Genomic DNA, 16,780 nt, shown 5'->3' with positions numbered 1-16,780 from the left:
CCTTGATCTGTAGATTCATGTGCCAGTACCGTGCTGTTTTAATCACTGAGGCTTTACAATATGGCTTACTATCTGACAAGTCTAGTTCCTCCCCACTGTTCTTTTCCAGATATTTTCTAGCTATTCTTGTTTTATTTTGCCATGTGTATTTGAATTAGCTTATCTAGATACAAAAATAAAACCTGCTGGTATTTTTGATGGACTCTTTCTATCCAAGAACTTCATTTGTCATCTTTTGTGTCCTACAGATAGGGGTCTTAAAATTTTCTTCATATAAGTCTTGTACATTTCTTAAGTTTCTTTCTAGATAAATGGGGTCTTCTTTTTCAGTATATACTCTATCTGGATGTTGTTGGTATGCATGAAGGCTATTACTTTCTGCATATTAATTTTGTACTTTACTAGTTAATTGAACTCTTGTTGTTTGTAGTAGTTTTTCAATTGATTCTTGTGGGTTTTATAGGTATACAATCATGCTATCTGCAAAAAATGATAATTTTATCACTTCATTTCTAATTTTTACATCTTCAATTTTTTTCTAGTGTCTAATTATGTTGACTGGTCTATCTACTCCAATGTTAATAATATTTGTGATGGACAGCATACTTGTTCTTGATTTTAGTGAGAGTACCTCGAGTTTCCCCACTAAATATCATGCTAACTTTTGGACTGAAGCAGATTGCTTTTTATCATACTAGGAAGATTTCATTTATTCCTATTTCTTTGAGTGTCTTATAAACAATGGTTGTTGATTTTTTGCCAAATGCCTTTTTAGCATTTACAGAAAACAGATATGATTTATCTTCCTGGATCTACTAACAAGATGAGGTACAGCAATAGCTTTTTAAATAGCAAACCATTCTTGTATTCCTGCAATATGTTGGACATGATCAATTACTCTTTTTTCATTAAAAAGATTTTTTTAATTGAAGCATAATAGACAGTCAATTCTCTTTTAATGTACTCTGTTGTATTACATTTGTTAACATTTGTGGGTTTCCTCCCCTAATATCTTATTTAGGACTTATGCATTGTTATTCATAAGTAAGACTGATCAACAGTTTTCTTTTAATTTTTAAAATCTTGTCAAGTGCTGGTATCAGGATTGTATTCATTTTATAATGATACTGTACTTTGAAAGTTTCTCTTTTTTCTTTCACTCCCAGAAAGTTTAAAATCACACTGGAATTACCTATTCTTTAAAGGCTTGATAAAATTCTATTGTGAAACTGTCAGGGTCTAATGCTTTAAATAGGGGAGATCATTGAAATACTGTCTTTCTTTTGTGAAAATAGATTTGTCTGGATATCTCTTCTAGGGTCAGCTTTAATGTATTATATTTTCTTAGAAAATCAATCCATTTCAAATACAAGCTCAAATTTATCTGCAAGAATTGAGCAAAGTTATCTGCTATTATTAGTTTAGTTTGCTTTGTTTATTCCCTTTATTTCTTTGTGCATTTGAACTCTCTTACCCCCATTTGTTTTTTATATAGGCTTAGTGATTTATCTTACTTTTCCTTCAGAAAACCACTTTTTGGATTTGTTTATTAGTTGGACTGTTTTTCAGTTTTTACTCACTGATTTTTATTTTTAAATCCTTCCTCTGGCTCTCTTCAAATTTATTTTGTTTTTCTAATTTTTTGAGTCATATCCTTAATTCATTCCTTATTTTGTAATGTTTTAAGTGAATAAAGCTATGCATGTTTCTGAGCACTGTGTTAGCTATAACCCTCAGGTTCTGATAAAATAGTATTTTTATTATCCTAGTTTTCTAGAAATTCTTTAATTTCCATTTTTACTTTTTTTTAAGAGTTGTTTGAAAGATTTAAAATTTCCAAATAAAAAGGCCTTTTGTAACTTTATCAATAGTTTTATTTTATTCCATTATGACCAGAGAATGTTGCATATACTATTTTCTATTTTCTGGAGTATTACTGAGATTTTCTTTGATGATCAATGGTCACTTTTTTGTGAATGCTCCATGGGTACCTGAAAAGATGGTATAATCCATATTTTCAGGATACAGAGTATGAAGATACAGCAATCAGACACACTTTAGTAATTATGTTGTCTTCTATATCTTTACTGATTTTTTTTCTACCTGATATGTCATGGACAGAGAGCTGAATTAAAGTCTCTGTGCTCATCTATCCTTTCACAAACATGTACTTCCACGATAAATTGTGGGCTTGTTTCAAGGCTCTGACAGTATGCAAGTTCTTTTGTTGCCTGGTATAAGCAAACTTTGTGCCTGATTTGATACAAGCACCCTTCAGTACAGCTCTATTTATTTCTCAGAATTAGTAGCAAAAATTTCTACAAAACAGTCAGATTTTACATTCTATGATAAGAAAAAGAATATAGAACTTTAATTATTTTTATTTTTTAGCTGGAGCATACAGTTTTATACAGAGTCAGATGAAGAAAATTACTAAGTGATTTAAAATGCATAAGAATACACAATTTAAATAGTCTCCTGAAAATTATCTAAAGGAAAATGAATAGAATAAACAGTGTTTTGAAATAAATGAACTTATTTTTATAGGGCCAAATTTGTCATTCTTTAAAAATGTTTAACAATTTGATTCCAGAAAGTAAAAAATGTGTACTGAATCATAATCAACACTGAGGCATTATAAAAGTATATTAAGATTTAGTCATTATGATACAATATGGATTCAGTTACACATGACCTGTTGTTCCACCTTCACATTTAAAAAAAACCTCTAAAAGTATAACATTTTTCTGTAGCAAGGTCATTACTTTCTAGGTGTCTTCTATGTTATAAGAATTACTTTACTTCAAATGGTATATTACACAAGACTACTACATTTACATGGTACATACGTAAATGTTTCTTTTAAATGCAACCGAAGCTTAACCAAAATCTGTTTAATATAAATTACCTCATATCATGAGCCTGAGTAATTCATGAAAATATTCATTCACTAAATACATATTTATCAAGTACTTACTACTGGTAGGTGCTATGAAGGAAATACCTAAAGGTAATGTTGGATCCTGCTTTTGCTAGTAGCCGAACTGCTGATTTTTATGGTCAACTTGTATTTCTTTACAAATCAAACTAATATAGATATTGAAGATAAGACCACAAATAAATCAAATAATTTTGGCCTGATCAGCTAATAAGCATTTTTGAGCATTTTGCTTAGAACACTGTAGTAGGGTTTTCCTCTTGTCTCATAGGAAATCATTATTACTGTCTCGCTAAACCAATTCACTTATGTTAATTTATAGTAACATAAACTTATAAAAATCATCTGGTAACTGCCATTATTTTTTAAGTCATAACAATAATGATCATTAGTTTCAAGGTTAAAACTCAAATAATACTTATTGGAATCTTCCTAACTATGTGATCTCCTTCACATCCTAAATTGGAAAAATTACATTGTTCTTCTCTCAATAATTTTCAATAATAATAGTAATTATTATCATTTTAGGTATAAGGGCCTTCTTGATCATCTCTTGTAGGGGGGCTCTTGTGGCAATGAACTCTCTCAGCTTTCATCTGGGAAACTTTTTATTTCTCCATCATATCTGAAGGACAGTTTCACTGGATGGACTATTCTTGGCTAAAAGTTTTTGTCTTGAAGAATTTTGAATATATCATTCCACTCTCTCCTAGCCTGTAAGGTTTCTGCTGAGAAATCCGCTGAAAGCCTGATAGGAGTTCTTTTGTAGGTTATTTTCTTCTGTCTTGCTGTCCTTAATATTTTTTGTTATTCACTTTTGCCAGTTTTACTACTATATGCCTTAGAGAAGGTCTTTTACATTGATGTAATGAGGAGTTCTATTAGCTTCATTTACATGTAATTCCAGCTCCTTCTGCAGGTTTGGGAACTTCTCAGCTATTATTTCCTTGAAGAAGCTCTCTGCTCCTTTCTCCTTCTGTAATACCTATAATCCTTATGTTGCATTTCCTAATTGAGTTGGATATTTCTCAGAGAATTTCATTTCGTTTTAGTCTTAGTTCTCTCTCCTCCTCCATCTGCAGCATTTCTATGTTTCTGTCCTCTAAATTACTGATTCTATCCTCCATATTTCAGCTCTGTTGTTTAAGGATTTTTCTTTATCTCAGCTATTGCGTTTTTCATCTCCAACATTTCTGGGGTTTTTAAAATAGTTTCAATCTCTTTTGTGAAGAACTCCCTCTGTTCATTAGTTTTATTCCTGAGATCATTAAACTGTCTTTCTGAGTTTTCTTGTAACTCACTGAGTTTCTTTATGGTAACTATTTTGAATTCTCTGTCATTTAGATTGTAAATTTCTGTGACTTCAGGATTGATTTCTGGGTACTTTTTCCTTCTGGTTTGGGGTCTTAATATACCTCTTTAGCTATTTGATAGGGTGGACTTGTGCCATCGCATAGTGGTAGCATCTGGTCGCAGATTCCACCTGTCACCACTCAGGGGGGCAGGAGCTGTATTTTCTGAGCCCTCTGTGACCCTTGGCAGATGTGCCTATCCATTAGAAGCTGGGCTGACAAGGCCTGTCTGTGTTTTCCCACTGGCTGCTACTGCTTTACACATGTAGGCACAGATGCTCTGGTGGGGATGCTCTGCTCTGGCCAATCTGCTGAGCTGGTGCACCAGGAAGGATGGGGGCAGGGGCTCTTTCACATGTGCGATCCCGCGCCCCTGCTCCGCACGCATGATCTGTCCACCTGGGCTGCTCAGCTTGGTGTGGATACCCTTGCAATTGCTTAACTGCCTTGGTGTGGAGCATTCCCACAGGTTGAGAGGCAACTCTGACAGCAAGTGTTCCAGTAGAGGGCTGCCTTTTTCCCCCTTCTCATCTCAGGATTGCGGGCTGGCTGCCACACAAAGTCCTGCACCCTATATTGCTGCCGCTCAAGAGAGAGAGATCCACTTACCTCTTTTCACTGCCTCCTGGTAGGGTCCAGCACTCTCACCTTCAGATGTATGGTTGTGGGAATCTCTTAGACATCTATTGTGTTGTGTGAATGTCCTCCATCGGTTTATGAATGTTCTTTTTGTTGTTCTTAGTGGGGAGAGACTAAGGGACGAGCTCATGCCGCCATGATACTGATGTCACTCTTTTGTATTATTACTTTTTAAATTATCCTTATTTTTTTGCTAGGAAAGATTCACCCAGAGCTAACATCTGTTGCCAATCTTCCTCTCTTTTGTTTTCCCCTCCCCAAACCTCCAGTACATAGTTTTATACTCTAATTGTAAGTCCTTCTAGTTCTTCTATGTGAGCTGCCACCACAGCATGGCTACTGACAGACAAGTGGTGTGGTTCTGCGCCTGAGAATTGAACCTGGACCGCTGAAACAGAGTGTGCCAAACTTTAATCACTAGGCCATCAGGGCTGGTTCAAATAATTATTTTTTATATATAGATGGCACTTCCAATGAAAAGGGAAAAAATTGGAATATCATTACAATTTTAAAACAAAAATGTTTATAAATGTAGGTGTGGATTAATAAAATACTATTAACCTAATTCCAGAATATTGGTGTTAAATATGGTAGTTTATTTCTATGCAACTAAGTCAAGAGGGTAGTCTTCTAACAGTAGTTATTTATATTAGTTATTTTTCAGCCACATAGATCTTCGTTGGTATTTTCATTTTCAATATAGTAATGTATTACTTATTGAATTGATGGTTTCATTAGCTGACCTAAAGTTTGCCCAGTGCTTTGGGTACCTTTATTATAGACACCTACAAGTAGACTCTAAGATTTAGATTTGGACTTAGGGAGATTGCCTGGGGCCTGGCTTGGGCCTTGAGTCTGTGCTGTGTGCTCCAAAACCAGCTTTGCAAGAGATCTATATAGAGTAGTGCTTAATCGTTTAATATTATTATTTATATATACACAAAACTCTCTCAGCATCCTCAATGGAGGAGGTGACTGGCAATGAAGGACTCAGGCATTTCTGATCTTCTGGCCAAATACCACTGAACTCTTACCCTTATTTTTAACATTCACTATGAGTGTCAAATTTAGTAATATAAATCAACATTTATGTTATTCAACAAAGAATGCAGAATGCAATCTTCTAGAATTCACCTGAAACTCAACAAGACTTTATGCCTTTAACATTTCTTCTTTGGATTAACAATCAAATTAAGATTCCATCTGCAAAGCATGCACATTCCTCTTAAACTTCTTACCTTAGCACACTGCATGTGATTGCACCCCTCATTCTTCTGAATTGGAGACTTACAGTTAGCACAAGGCTTGGAGTTAGTTAACAACCAGAGACAATTGGCAGCATCCTCATAAGCTTCACTAACTCCTACAACTTTGGGATATTAAGAACAAACACAAAAATAAATGATTTAGTGTACAATTGCAGGTGGAAAAAACCCGAAAGTTTTCTTTGCAGGTTGTCTCTCAATTTTAATCATTTATTTATTTGCCTACTAGGATCTATGGCAAAGTTTTTAAACTGCTTCATTCTGAATAGCATAATTATAGGATAAGGAACTATATTCCAAAATGCTATTTAAGAAATATGATTTAAAAATTTCTCCCTGAAGTTGTGTCCAAATAAACTGGGGAAGAAAAAAAGCACAGTAAAGAAAAAAAGCATGTATTATTCTCTGTTTAAAATAACTATTGCATCAAAGAAAATTATAGAAAGAATGGTTACTTTAGACAATAATTTCTTGTATGATTTTTTGTTGAGGAAGATTGCCCTAAGCTAATATCTGTTGCCAATCTTCCTCTTTTTTTCTTTTTTCTCCCCAAAACCCCAGTACATAGTTGTGTATCTTAGCTGTAAGTGCTTCTAGTTGCTCTATGTGGGATGCTGCCACAGCATGGCTTGATGAGCGGTGTGTAGGTCCATGCCCAGGATCTGAACTGGCAAACCTAGGGCCGCTGAAGAGGAGGGCATGAACTTAGCCACTACACCACTGAGTTGGCCCCTAGACAATAATTTCTTAAATAGGCCGGCTGCAAACATAATTACCAGAAACTCTTCATCACAGTAAAAAAACAGGAAGATCATATTGAAATATCAACTTCTTACCCAAGATTATTTCAGATAAACTAAAAATGAATCCAATGTGACATGTCTAAAACTAATCACTTTTAAACCTGCTCCTTACTCTATCTCACCCTGGTAAATGATATGATCATCTACCCAGAGTCAATGCAGGAACAGGATAATCTTGGACACTCTCCTCTTTCCTTCACCCACTGCATTCCATTGATCTAACTCTTTCTCTTTCATATCTATCTCCTCTCCATTCCCACTTCTTATTGATTTAGCTAGGGGTTCTCCAAACCTCTTGCCTAGACGATTACAACATAGGAAACCAACCTATCTCCCCAGCTGCTTCTCCCTGCCCCAACCACCACTCTACAGCCCATAGTGATCTTTTTAAAGATTTTATTCTTTTCCTTTTTCTCCCCAAAGCCCCCCGGTACATAGTTGTATATTCTTTGTTGTGGGTCCTTCTAGTTGTGGCATGTGGGACTCTGCCTCAGCGTGGTTTGATGAGCAGTGCCATGTCTGCGCCCAGGATTCGAACCAACGAAACACTGGGCCGCCTGCAGCAGAGCTCACGAACTTAACCACTCGACCACGGGGCCAGCCCCATAGTGATCTTTTTAAAATACAAACGTCCTTTAAATCCTTTAGCTGCTCCCCAATGACTACAATGGACTACAAGATAAAATCAAATTGCTTTAGCAAAAATTACAAAGCCCTTCATGATTTGACTACTTTCTACTTGGTAAGCTTTTCCCACCCTCTATCCCCACACTACCCTCATACTCTTCATCATTTTAAACTCAATTTATGCTACTACAATTTGAGATCTGTAATCTTAAGGAATGCCATGGTTTTTAAAGATTCTAAATTTTACATTCTATAAACTTCCCCCTGGCCCCCAGTGGAGAGAGTTAGGGGCTGGAGAGAGTTCTAGACGCACAATTAAAAAATTATTGAGCCAGTCCTAATGGCCTAGTTGTTAAAGTTTGGCGCGCTCCACTTCAGTGGCCTGGATTCGGTTCCCAGGCACAAAACCACACCACTCGTCAATGAGTAGCCATGTTGTGGTGGCGACTCACATAGAAGAACTAGAAGGACTTACAACTAGAATATACAACTACGTATTGGGGCTTTGGGGGGGTAAAAAAAAGAGGAAGATTGGTAACAGATGTTAGCTCAGGGTGAATCTTTCGCAGAAAAAGAAAAAGTTATTTTTTCCTGCAAGAATGTCAGTAACCAACTTTGGTTTGTTTGGTTTTCTTTCTTCTTTTTTTGTGAGGAAGATTGGCTCTGAGCTAACATCCATTGCCAATCTTCCTCTTTTTGCTTGAGGAACATTGTGTCACTGAGCTAACATCTGTGGCAATCTTCCTCTGTTTTATGTGGGATGCCTCCAGAGTGAGGCTTGATGAGCAGTGCTAGGTCCACATCTGGGATCCGAACCTGTGAACCTTGGGCCACCGAAGCAGAGTGCACGAACTTAACCACTACACCCTCGAGCTGGCCCATTTTCTTTTCTTTTTTATCTCTAAGTGCACAGGGAAGCCCTATGTTTTCTTTACTGAAAGACATGTCCGAAAATCACTTTGGAATCATTGAAAGTGGCCCATTCAATCAAGGGCTTGATTATGTGCCAGTCCTCTCAGAAGGGTGGGAAAGGGGTTAGCCCTCAGTAGAAAGAAGCTGAGAAATCAGACTCTTTGAGTTTTAAAGTTTAAAAGGAAAAGTTACCCAACTCCCAGATATAAATCCCTGGAGAGGGAAGGGGGTCAAAGGTTTGGGCTGACTGACCCCTGGGAAGTGGCTCTGTATATGAACTGGAAGAGCTGAGCACCAGGAGTGGCCCTTTAATGGAGTCTAGCAGTGGAGGAATGGGGCCATCTTGCTGCGAGGAACCCCAAGTGCCTACCTACTTAAGTCTGTGTCAACAACAGAACAGCAGCTACTGCTGGACTGTAAAGTACTGGTCTTCAATTCTACTAGCAGAGAGAAACAATAGCAGTAATGAACTGAGCAGATTCCACTACAGTTCTAAACCCATTTGGTAGAAGATTGTTTGTTTAGTGTGTCAGTAGAGAGAATTTTGAGATAATTTGGTGGAGAACAAGAATTTCAGAAGGAATTTACTATATATATGGCTAATAAGATCAAGCTGTGGCAATAATGCTGTTTACAAACAGTATTTATTGCTATAAAACCTAATCACTAAATACAATTTAGTCTAATTTTTATTTGAAAGTAGTGGCCTTTCTCCTCCCTTCAGCATCAACATTATTTTTAGCTCAGAGGCTCTCACATATTCTTATGACCTTTATTGTCCATTGTTATAATAAATAAAGCACAAAGCAACTAAAACAAAGCAGCTGTGTGGCCTGCAACATCACAGTTTTTTTCCCTCCCACCCTTTAAGAGAAAGCTAGTTTCTAACTGCATGATAGTGGATTGCATGAAGTAAATCATGCTCAGAAAATAACTATTACTACAACAAAAACTTGTGCTGGAAAAAATGTCTTCACTTCCAGTGTTCTGAACATGAACATTTCATACATCTGTTCTTAATACCTGCAATACCTTATCTGCCTTCAATTTACCTGATGAATCTTTTTCACCCCTACTGAGTTCCAGATTCTTCCCTTCACTTCAGTTATATGTCTATTGTATCTTGATCTTCTTTCCTTAATAATCTAATTTGTTTAGGTCTCTTTGTAAGAAATGTTAACTTCACTTAGTCAGGTATTAGAGTATAACAGAATCTAAGCTCTATTAGTAGAGTCAACATGTATGCAAGTGAAAACAAAGTTGCTTTTAAAGACTGAATTCTTAAAAAGACTATTTGAATTCTATTCAACAACCATTTACTGAGTATGTACCATGAAAAACCGGTCTGAAAATTTCATAAATTAACCACCATTTCACAGAAAATACAATCATTCCTTCCTCTTGCTCTGATTAGACACAAGAGAGGCAGTTTTAGTGCTTAAAAACAGTATTGAACCTTTATATGGAAATAATTCTTTGAACTGACCTCATTATATTTTCTAATACTTTTTCTCATTAACCAGATTTTGTCACTCCTTTTGAGTCTCATAATTCAAAGACTGAAAACTGGGCATAAGGGAGAAACTATCTTATGAATCTAGAAGATTGGTTGAAAATGCTTATGCCAAAGATACGTGACTATGAGCCAAAGTAATACGCAAACTCAACAAAGCATTTAATCATACTTTTCTTCTTTGAAATATCACTTTTGTAGGTTTAATGATTATGTTCTACTTAAGTATGACAGTTGGCCTATTCTTGTTTGCTTTAAGCCTCACTCTAAATTTCACAAACTTAAGTGGCCATTAATAGTAGTCGACAGGTCACCACCTTTCAGTATGGAAGACAGTGAGAACACTCCTAGGTTTTCCACAGCAACTGGGAATTTTCCCTGCAGTCTTGCCTTTGGCTCCTTCTCTGGCAGACCTCTTCTCAGGTGTCCTCACTCACTGCCTCCTGTCCAGTTTTCTAAAGTTCTTCCATCTTTCTGAATTAAAATCCTATTTGGGACTCTGAGAGTGCTCTGCTCTTCAGTTTTTAACTGATGTCTCCCTATCTCTGGCCACTAGAAGTAACCATGTATACACCATATATACCATTTTCTAGTTCTTCTATTTCTTTTCTGTCCTCATTATCAGGATCATTACCATATGCAAGGATATTCTGTCACAGTCCCACCAATAATTTGTGCTTACTAGCCAGGTCGTTTTCCCTCTCCTTCCCTGGTAAAAACTTACTAGTGGGTACAGAATGATTGATCCAATTGTATAACGATAAGGAATAACTAAAAATAATCATCCATTTCAAAATACTTGCTTTATATCTCAAAATCAGACACTCTGGCCATTTTCTACTCAAGAATTAAATCATATACTGTACTAATTACTTCTTGTGGTGCATTATCTAGGCAACCGGTAAGTATACTCGATATACAACTTAATAAAATTACATCTTAACTCTCCTGTATCATCTCTCCTCTCCCATCTGCACTGCCTCTGTCTTGTTCAAGTCCTCATGTCCTCTCATCTGGACATTCTGAAGTTGTCTCAGAAACGGTGTTCTTACATATTATCTGAATAGACCTTAATTCATCATCCATACTTCCGCCTGAGTGACCTTTTAAGTAAGCATCTTCAGTCATCACTCTCCTACTAAAAATTCCTTTTCAGTTTTTCAAGATAAAGTCAGATCTCCCAGCACTGAATAGAACCCCCACCCTTGACACACGATTTGGACTTCTGCCTGTGAAGTCTCATCTCTTTCTGCACCTTCCTTTACCCTGGTTGTACTGACTTATTTACAGTCCTTGAATATGCCATGCTGCTTCACAGCCCTGCTTCACCCTAGGCCTGGAATGTCCTTCCTATTCTGGTCTCTGTGAAGAAGATCAGCTTTCAAAATGCAGCTTATGCATCAATTCTTTGAAGAAGCTTTTCCTAACCCTCTCTTGGAGAGAACTGATCTCTTCCTCCTTTGTCCCTCCCATCCCTTACAATGTGAAACAGGCACATTGTTCTCTCATAGCATTTATAATCCTCTTGTTTCCTAGTTTTCTATATAGCTGTGTCCATCTCTAAAACGTACATTTCAAGAGCATACAGGGCCTCTTATTTCTGTATTCTAACATAAAATAGCACTCAATAAATGTTAAATACATAATGAAGATATCGTTTAAAAGCAACAAGTTACTCCTAAACTTTCTCAGTATCTCCTCTGAGTTGCAGACAAATACTTCTAAATTCCCACTAGACATCTCCACACACATCCTGCAACTACCTCAAGTTCAAATGTCCACAACAAAATTCATTATTTTCCCCTGAAAGTTACTTCTACTTTTGAATTTCCCAAGTTGACCAATGACATCATGATCTACTCTCCCATCCAAACTAAAAATTCCTCTTCCTACTTCTGGTCTGTTTCTCCTTCAGTCTACCCTGCCTAATCATCAGTTATCTGCATAAAAACATCTCTGTTCATGCCACTTCCCTACTTAAAAAATGCATTCTATAGCTTATTCTGTTAATAGGATAAACTCAGATAATTTGGCAAGAACTCTCACAATCTGGCAACACCCACCTTTCCAGCCTATTCTCTTGCAAATTTTTCCCATGGACCTTGACTTTAAGCTCCATAGAAATGTATAAAGCAATGTAGGTAGGTGGGCAATAGCAAGCTTCTCTAACAGAAATATAGATATTTCTAGGTGCGAGAAGCAGGGGAAAAGAAGCAAAATCTAATTGTCTTATTATGTTCAAAGGAGTTACAGGATAATGAGATTAATCTATTTATGAAACTCACACACATATACAGACCCATACATATCAGGGAAATAGGGAAAATGTGTGGGTGTCAAGAGAGCAATGGCAAGCTATGCCGGGCATTCAAGAGAGACACAATGAACCTGGGGAACAAGAACAATCTATACAGGTGTTTTTGATTTGGGAAGTACCTAGCACTTAGCAGATACTCTGAAAAAAATATTATTGGTTAAATGATGAATTTATAAGTGAGAAGTATTTAATCAGACCTTGTCATAAAATATCCTAAGATTATCTATTCCCTTTGCTCCTGGATAAGGAACGTGAAGTTTCTGATCACGTGAAAGGTACCTCCCTCATTATCAATTAATAAACTGGTATTCTGATTTACACAGCAGTCTCTTCCTCATGGATCTAAACTACCCTGAGTCAGTGCACAAAATGAATCTCGTGAATCTAAAATGCTGAGGATCAGCTCCCAGATAACAGTATATTGCCCGATATAACGCAAGTCTTTAAGGTCTCACACCTGCCAGCCAGTCACTCCCAGTGTCACTTCAGCTGCTGACAGGAATACCTGCTACATCTTTGCCTCTGCAGATATGCTAAAACCCAATTCAGAGCTTACTGCTTTCAGGAGGATTCTCTGACACACTCTCCCGACCTGATTTAGTTTTTGTTTTTGTACTCTCATCTTTACCCAACTATATTAGTTATCATAAGACAGTGTAAAGATCTGACTGCTTCCCTTCTAGCCTCTGCACTCTTTGAAGGCCGGCATCATCTTTCTTACTTGCTTTGCTCATAATAAGTGTAGATTCACTGAGTGAATTCTCAATCCTGATTTGCAATATCTCAAGCTAACTCCATTATCTAAAAGTTAAAAAAACTAAACTAATTTTGATTTATATTAACTTGAAAGAAAACAGCAGTCATAAAACACTTCAGGGGATGAGAAATTATTGCAAAGCAGATATGGTTACTTGATAAATGCAGGAATTGCTATTAGGAAGGTTAATTCAAACCCATTCTGTTTACCAGGCACATGCCCTGTTATCACTCAATCCAACCTAACTGTTAGCTTCCTCATCTGTAAAAGGGATTATTAACATCAATCTCATAGCATTTCTGTGAGGATTAACAGAGATAATGTACTTACAGAAGTCTCAGTAAAAATAGTTACAGACATGGCATTCAATATAAGTAAATCTACGGAACCACATAATAGCAAGAAATTAACTTGTCTCATCCTCCTCTGGAAGCTTCCAGGGAAATAAGAAGCTTCCTCCCACTACAGATCATACATTTCTTCCCATAAAGTACAGAAAAGCTAGGTGGGCCAGCCAAGGATAAAAGGGAAGAGCTGTAGGAGTGGGGCTTAAATGTGACCCCTGTTTACTGGGTTTATCTAAGGCTAGAAAACAAGTCAGTCAGAAACATGGAACCTGTCTATGATTCCCCCTTGCAAAACCCCCGTGATCTCCAAAAGGATGTTGCTTAGAGGGGTGATTTTAAACAGAGGAGCCTAGCATTAACAAACCCGAGAACTTCTTAAGTAAAGACTCTAAGAAATATGACCACATTATCTTTTGCATGCTATTAGAAAATACGTAGCATAGCTATCTAAAATTCTTCTTACGTTCTTCTGGTTTCATTTCAGTTATTTTTTGCAGCCAGTTTTTCCACGTTTGGCAGTCACAAGGCTCATGTGCTTCACCAAGGCACTCCCTAAAGAAGAAAACATAGAAAAGGCAATTTTAAAATATTCTTCATCAACATCAAGGTAAAAGAATAGATGGGAAGTACTCTGCCAGTTTCAAAGTTGAGAAAACTGAGGCACAGTGACTACTGAAAGATGAAGCATTTCAATAGAGGAACTGAAAACATGATTCCAAAGCTTGATACTACCAAATCAGGTTTTTTTTAAATCAGTACATTCATTTATACATTTTTAAAAGTTCCAAATAGATTATTTAATATTGATAATTTAGTTTTGCATGCCTTAAGAGCTGTAAAATATTTTTACCAATTAGCTTCTGTCCTCATTAATACTTTAAATTCTTGCAACTCAAAGTGTGGCTAGCAGCATTGCCATTACTCTGGAGCTTGTTTAAACATGCAGAAGAGCAGGCCCCATGAGACCTTTGACTAGAACCTGCATTTTATCAAAATTACCACATGACTCTTCTGCATTTTAAAGTTTGAGAGAGGCTGGCCCCATGGCCAAGTGGTTAAGTTCACGTGCTCCACTTCGGCGGCCCAGGGTTTTGCCGGTTTGGATCCTGGGTGCGGACATGGCACCACTCGTCAGGCCATGCTGAGGCAGTGTCCCACATGACACAACTAGAAGGACCCATAACTAAAAAGAAAAAATACAACTATGTACCGGGGGGCTTTGGGGAGAAAAAGGAAAAATAAAATCTTAAAAAAAAAAAAGAAAGATAAAGTTTGAGAAATATTGTTTTACAACCCCTTCTTGTCATTACTTTTACCTCTGAATCCCCAAGTAATAGCCAGGGCAATCTAATTTACTTTTGAGTTTCACAAATTCCAATTTTCTGTTTCATTGGAATTGGGCAAATTTTGATTTAAATAAATAAAAACATGTCAATTTATCATTTGTAACCTAATTTTATGTTCTTTCTATAGCTATATAAAAATGAAACATTAAAAAGGGCCTAAAGACTTTACAAATTATTTTAATTCAGTATGATGCTATATTCTGTAGTACAAAGCTAATTATTACAGTTAATAGAATATCATTATGGGGGAGAAAAACCTAATCTTTGGGTGCCATCACCATCATCATTATCCATTATCATGTGTTATTTTAAACAAAGATCATATTTGCAAAGTTTAAGTTGTCAAGAAGACACACCTACAGACTCAGTAGTCTTATAAACTAAGAAGTAACATCTGACTACGTTAAGAATGCATCAATTCTACTTCATACCCATTAGGATGGCTACTATTAAAAAAATGGAAAATAAGTGTTGGGGAGGATGTGGAAAAATTGGAACACTTGTGCACTTCTGGCAGGAATGTAAAACAACGCAGCTGCTATGGAAAACAGTTTGGTGGTTCCTCAAAATGTTAAACACAGAATTATCACACAAGCTAGCAATTCTACACCTACATATATATCTAAAAGAATTGAAAGAAAGGACTCAAACTTTTACACTAATGTTCATAACAGCATTATTCACAATAGTCAAAAGATGGGAATAACCCAAGTGTCCAGTGACAGATGAATAGATAAACAAAACATGGTATATGCACACACAATGGAATTAGCCATAAAAAAATGAAATTCTGATACACGCTACAACATGGATGAATCTTGAGAGATTATGCTAAGTGAAATAAGCCAGACACAAAAGGACAAATATTAGATGATTCCACTTATATTAAATATCTAGAATAGGGGAACTCAGAGAGACGGAAAGTAGAATGGTGACTACCAGTGGCTGAGGGGAGGAAAGATGGGGAATTATTCCTCAATGGTCACAGAGTTTGTTTGGGATGATGAAAAAGTTCTGAAAATGGATAGGGGTGATAGCTGTATAACATTATGAATGTACTTAATACCACTGAACTGTATACTTACAAATGGTTTAAAGGAAAAAAAAAAGTACCAGTTATCTTGAAAGAGTAAATTAATTTCCTTAAATTCCTGACGTGACCAAATCTGGCATTTGGGAAATTTTTTCCATAACTGCAGTTTTATAGAGTTCCTTAGCAACTCAGTGGTAACTTAACAGTCATTAAAAAAATATTGGGTTGATTAAAAATGTAAGTAGATATATCACATTCACTTTAGCACACATTAAAATCAACTCTGCTTTCCAGAAAAGTAAGGGATATCTGTGATAACTGTTAATTTTAATTTGGCACATATACTAGCAGACACCAGAGTAAGAAATATGCTACAGATCTAGGAACAGTGTTTCCATATGGTGCTTGAGAATACATGTAAGAATACAGAATCTATATTTCTCATGGCTCTCAAAAAAAATTAAGGTATAAAATAGCCTTATATATCGGCAGTACCTAAAACAAAAAAAATGAAGTCAATAAAATAAATTATTTCCATTAAGTTTAAGATTGTTCCCCCTTGGAGATTAAATGGTGTATTCAGTATTTTTTTCCCTAGTAGAACCAATCCCAGTATGACCGGCTGTGCTGTCAACATTTTCTGACAGAAGCAAGAAAATAATCATGGAGGAAAAAAACCCCAATGTTTTCAAATAGAGTCTGAAAAAATAAATGCCATTCAAAAGGCCATAATTGCTTATCAGTGTGCTTGGTTCACTGAGGTTGTTGCATTAGACAGCAACAGAAGGTTTTCTTTTCCAGAACCTCACAGGAGGCCGTAGACCTGCTGCCTCCTCAGGTGCTAGCCCCATCAGTAGGATCACTTCCGGGTGTTATAACTGGTTGGCACAGTTTCCACTAGTTTCCAATGCAATGCTAAGAGTGAGTATAA

The 16,780-nt window shown here is 36.4% G+C and overlaps 1 protein-coding gene across 3 annotated transcripts in view; it reads right to left on the bottom strand.

The window, feature by feature from the left end:
* Nucleotides 1-16,780, bottom strand: part of ANKIB1 (ankyrin repeat and IBR domain containing 1) — a 134,359-nt gene that overhangs the window by 15,042 nt on the left and 102,537 nt on the right. For all 3 annotated transcript variants that reach the window (XM_008517346.2, XM_008517351.2, XM_070617489.1), the window contains exons 10-11: nucleotides 13,934-14,022; nucleotides 6,168-6,298 (exon numbers count right to left, since the gene is read on the bottom strand). In XM_008517346.2, coding sequence (XP_008515568.1) covers nucleotides 6,168-6,298; nucleotides 13,934-14,022 — 220 coding nt within the window. The remainder of the gene's footprint in view (nucleotides 1-6,167; nucleotides 6,299-13,933; nucleotides 14,023-16,780) is intronic.

This window comes from Equus przewalskii, chromosome 4 (assembly GCF_037783145.1).
Source record: "Equus przewalskii isolate Varuska chromosome 4, EquPr2, whole genome shotgun sequence".
Classification (NCBI taxonomy): domain Eukaryota; kingdom Metazoa; phylum Chordata; class Mammalia; order Perissodactyla; family Equidae; genus Equus; species Equus przewalskii.
The sequence above is the reverse complement of the archived record's forward strand: the minus strand, read 5'-3'. Positions and strand labels throughout refer to the sequence as shown.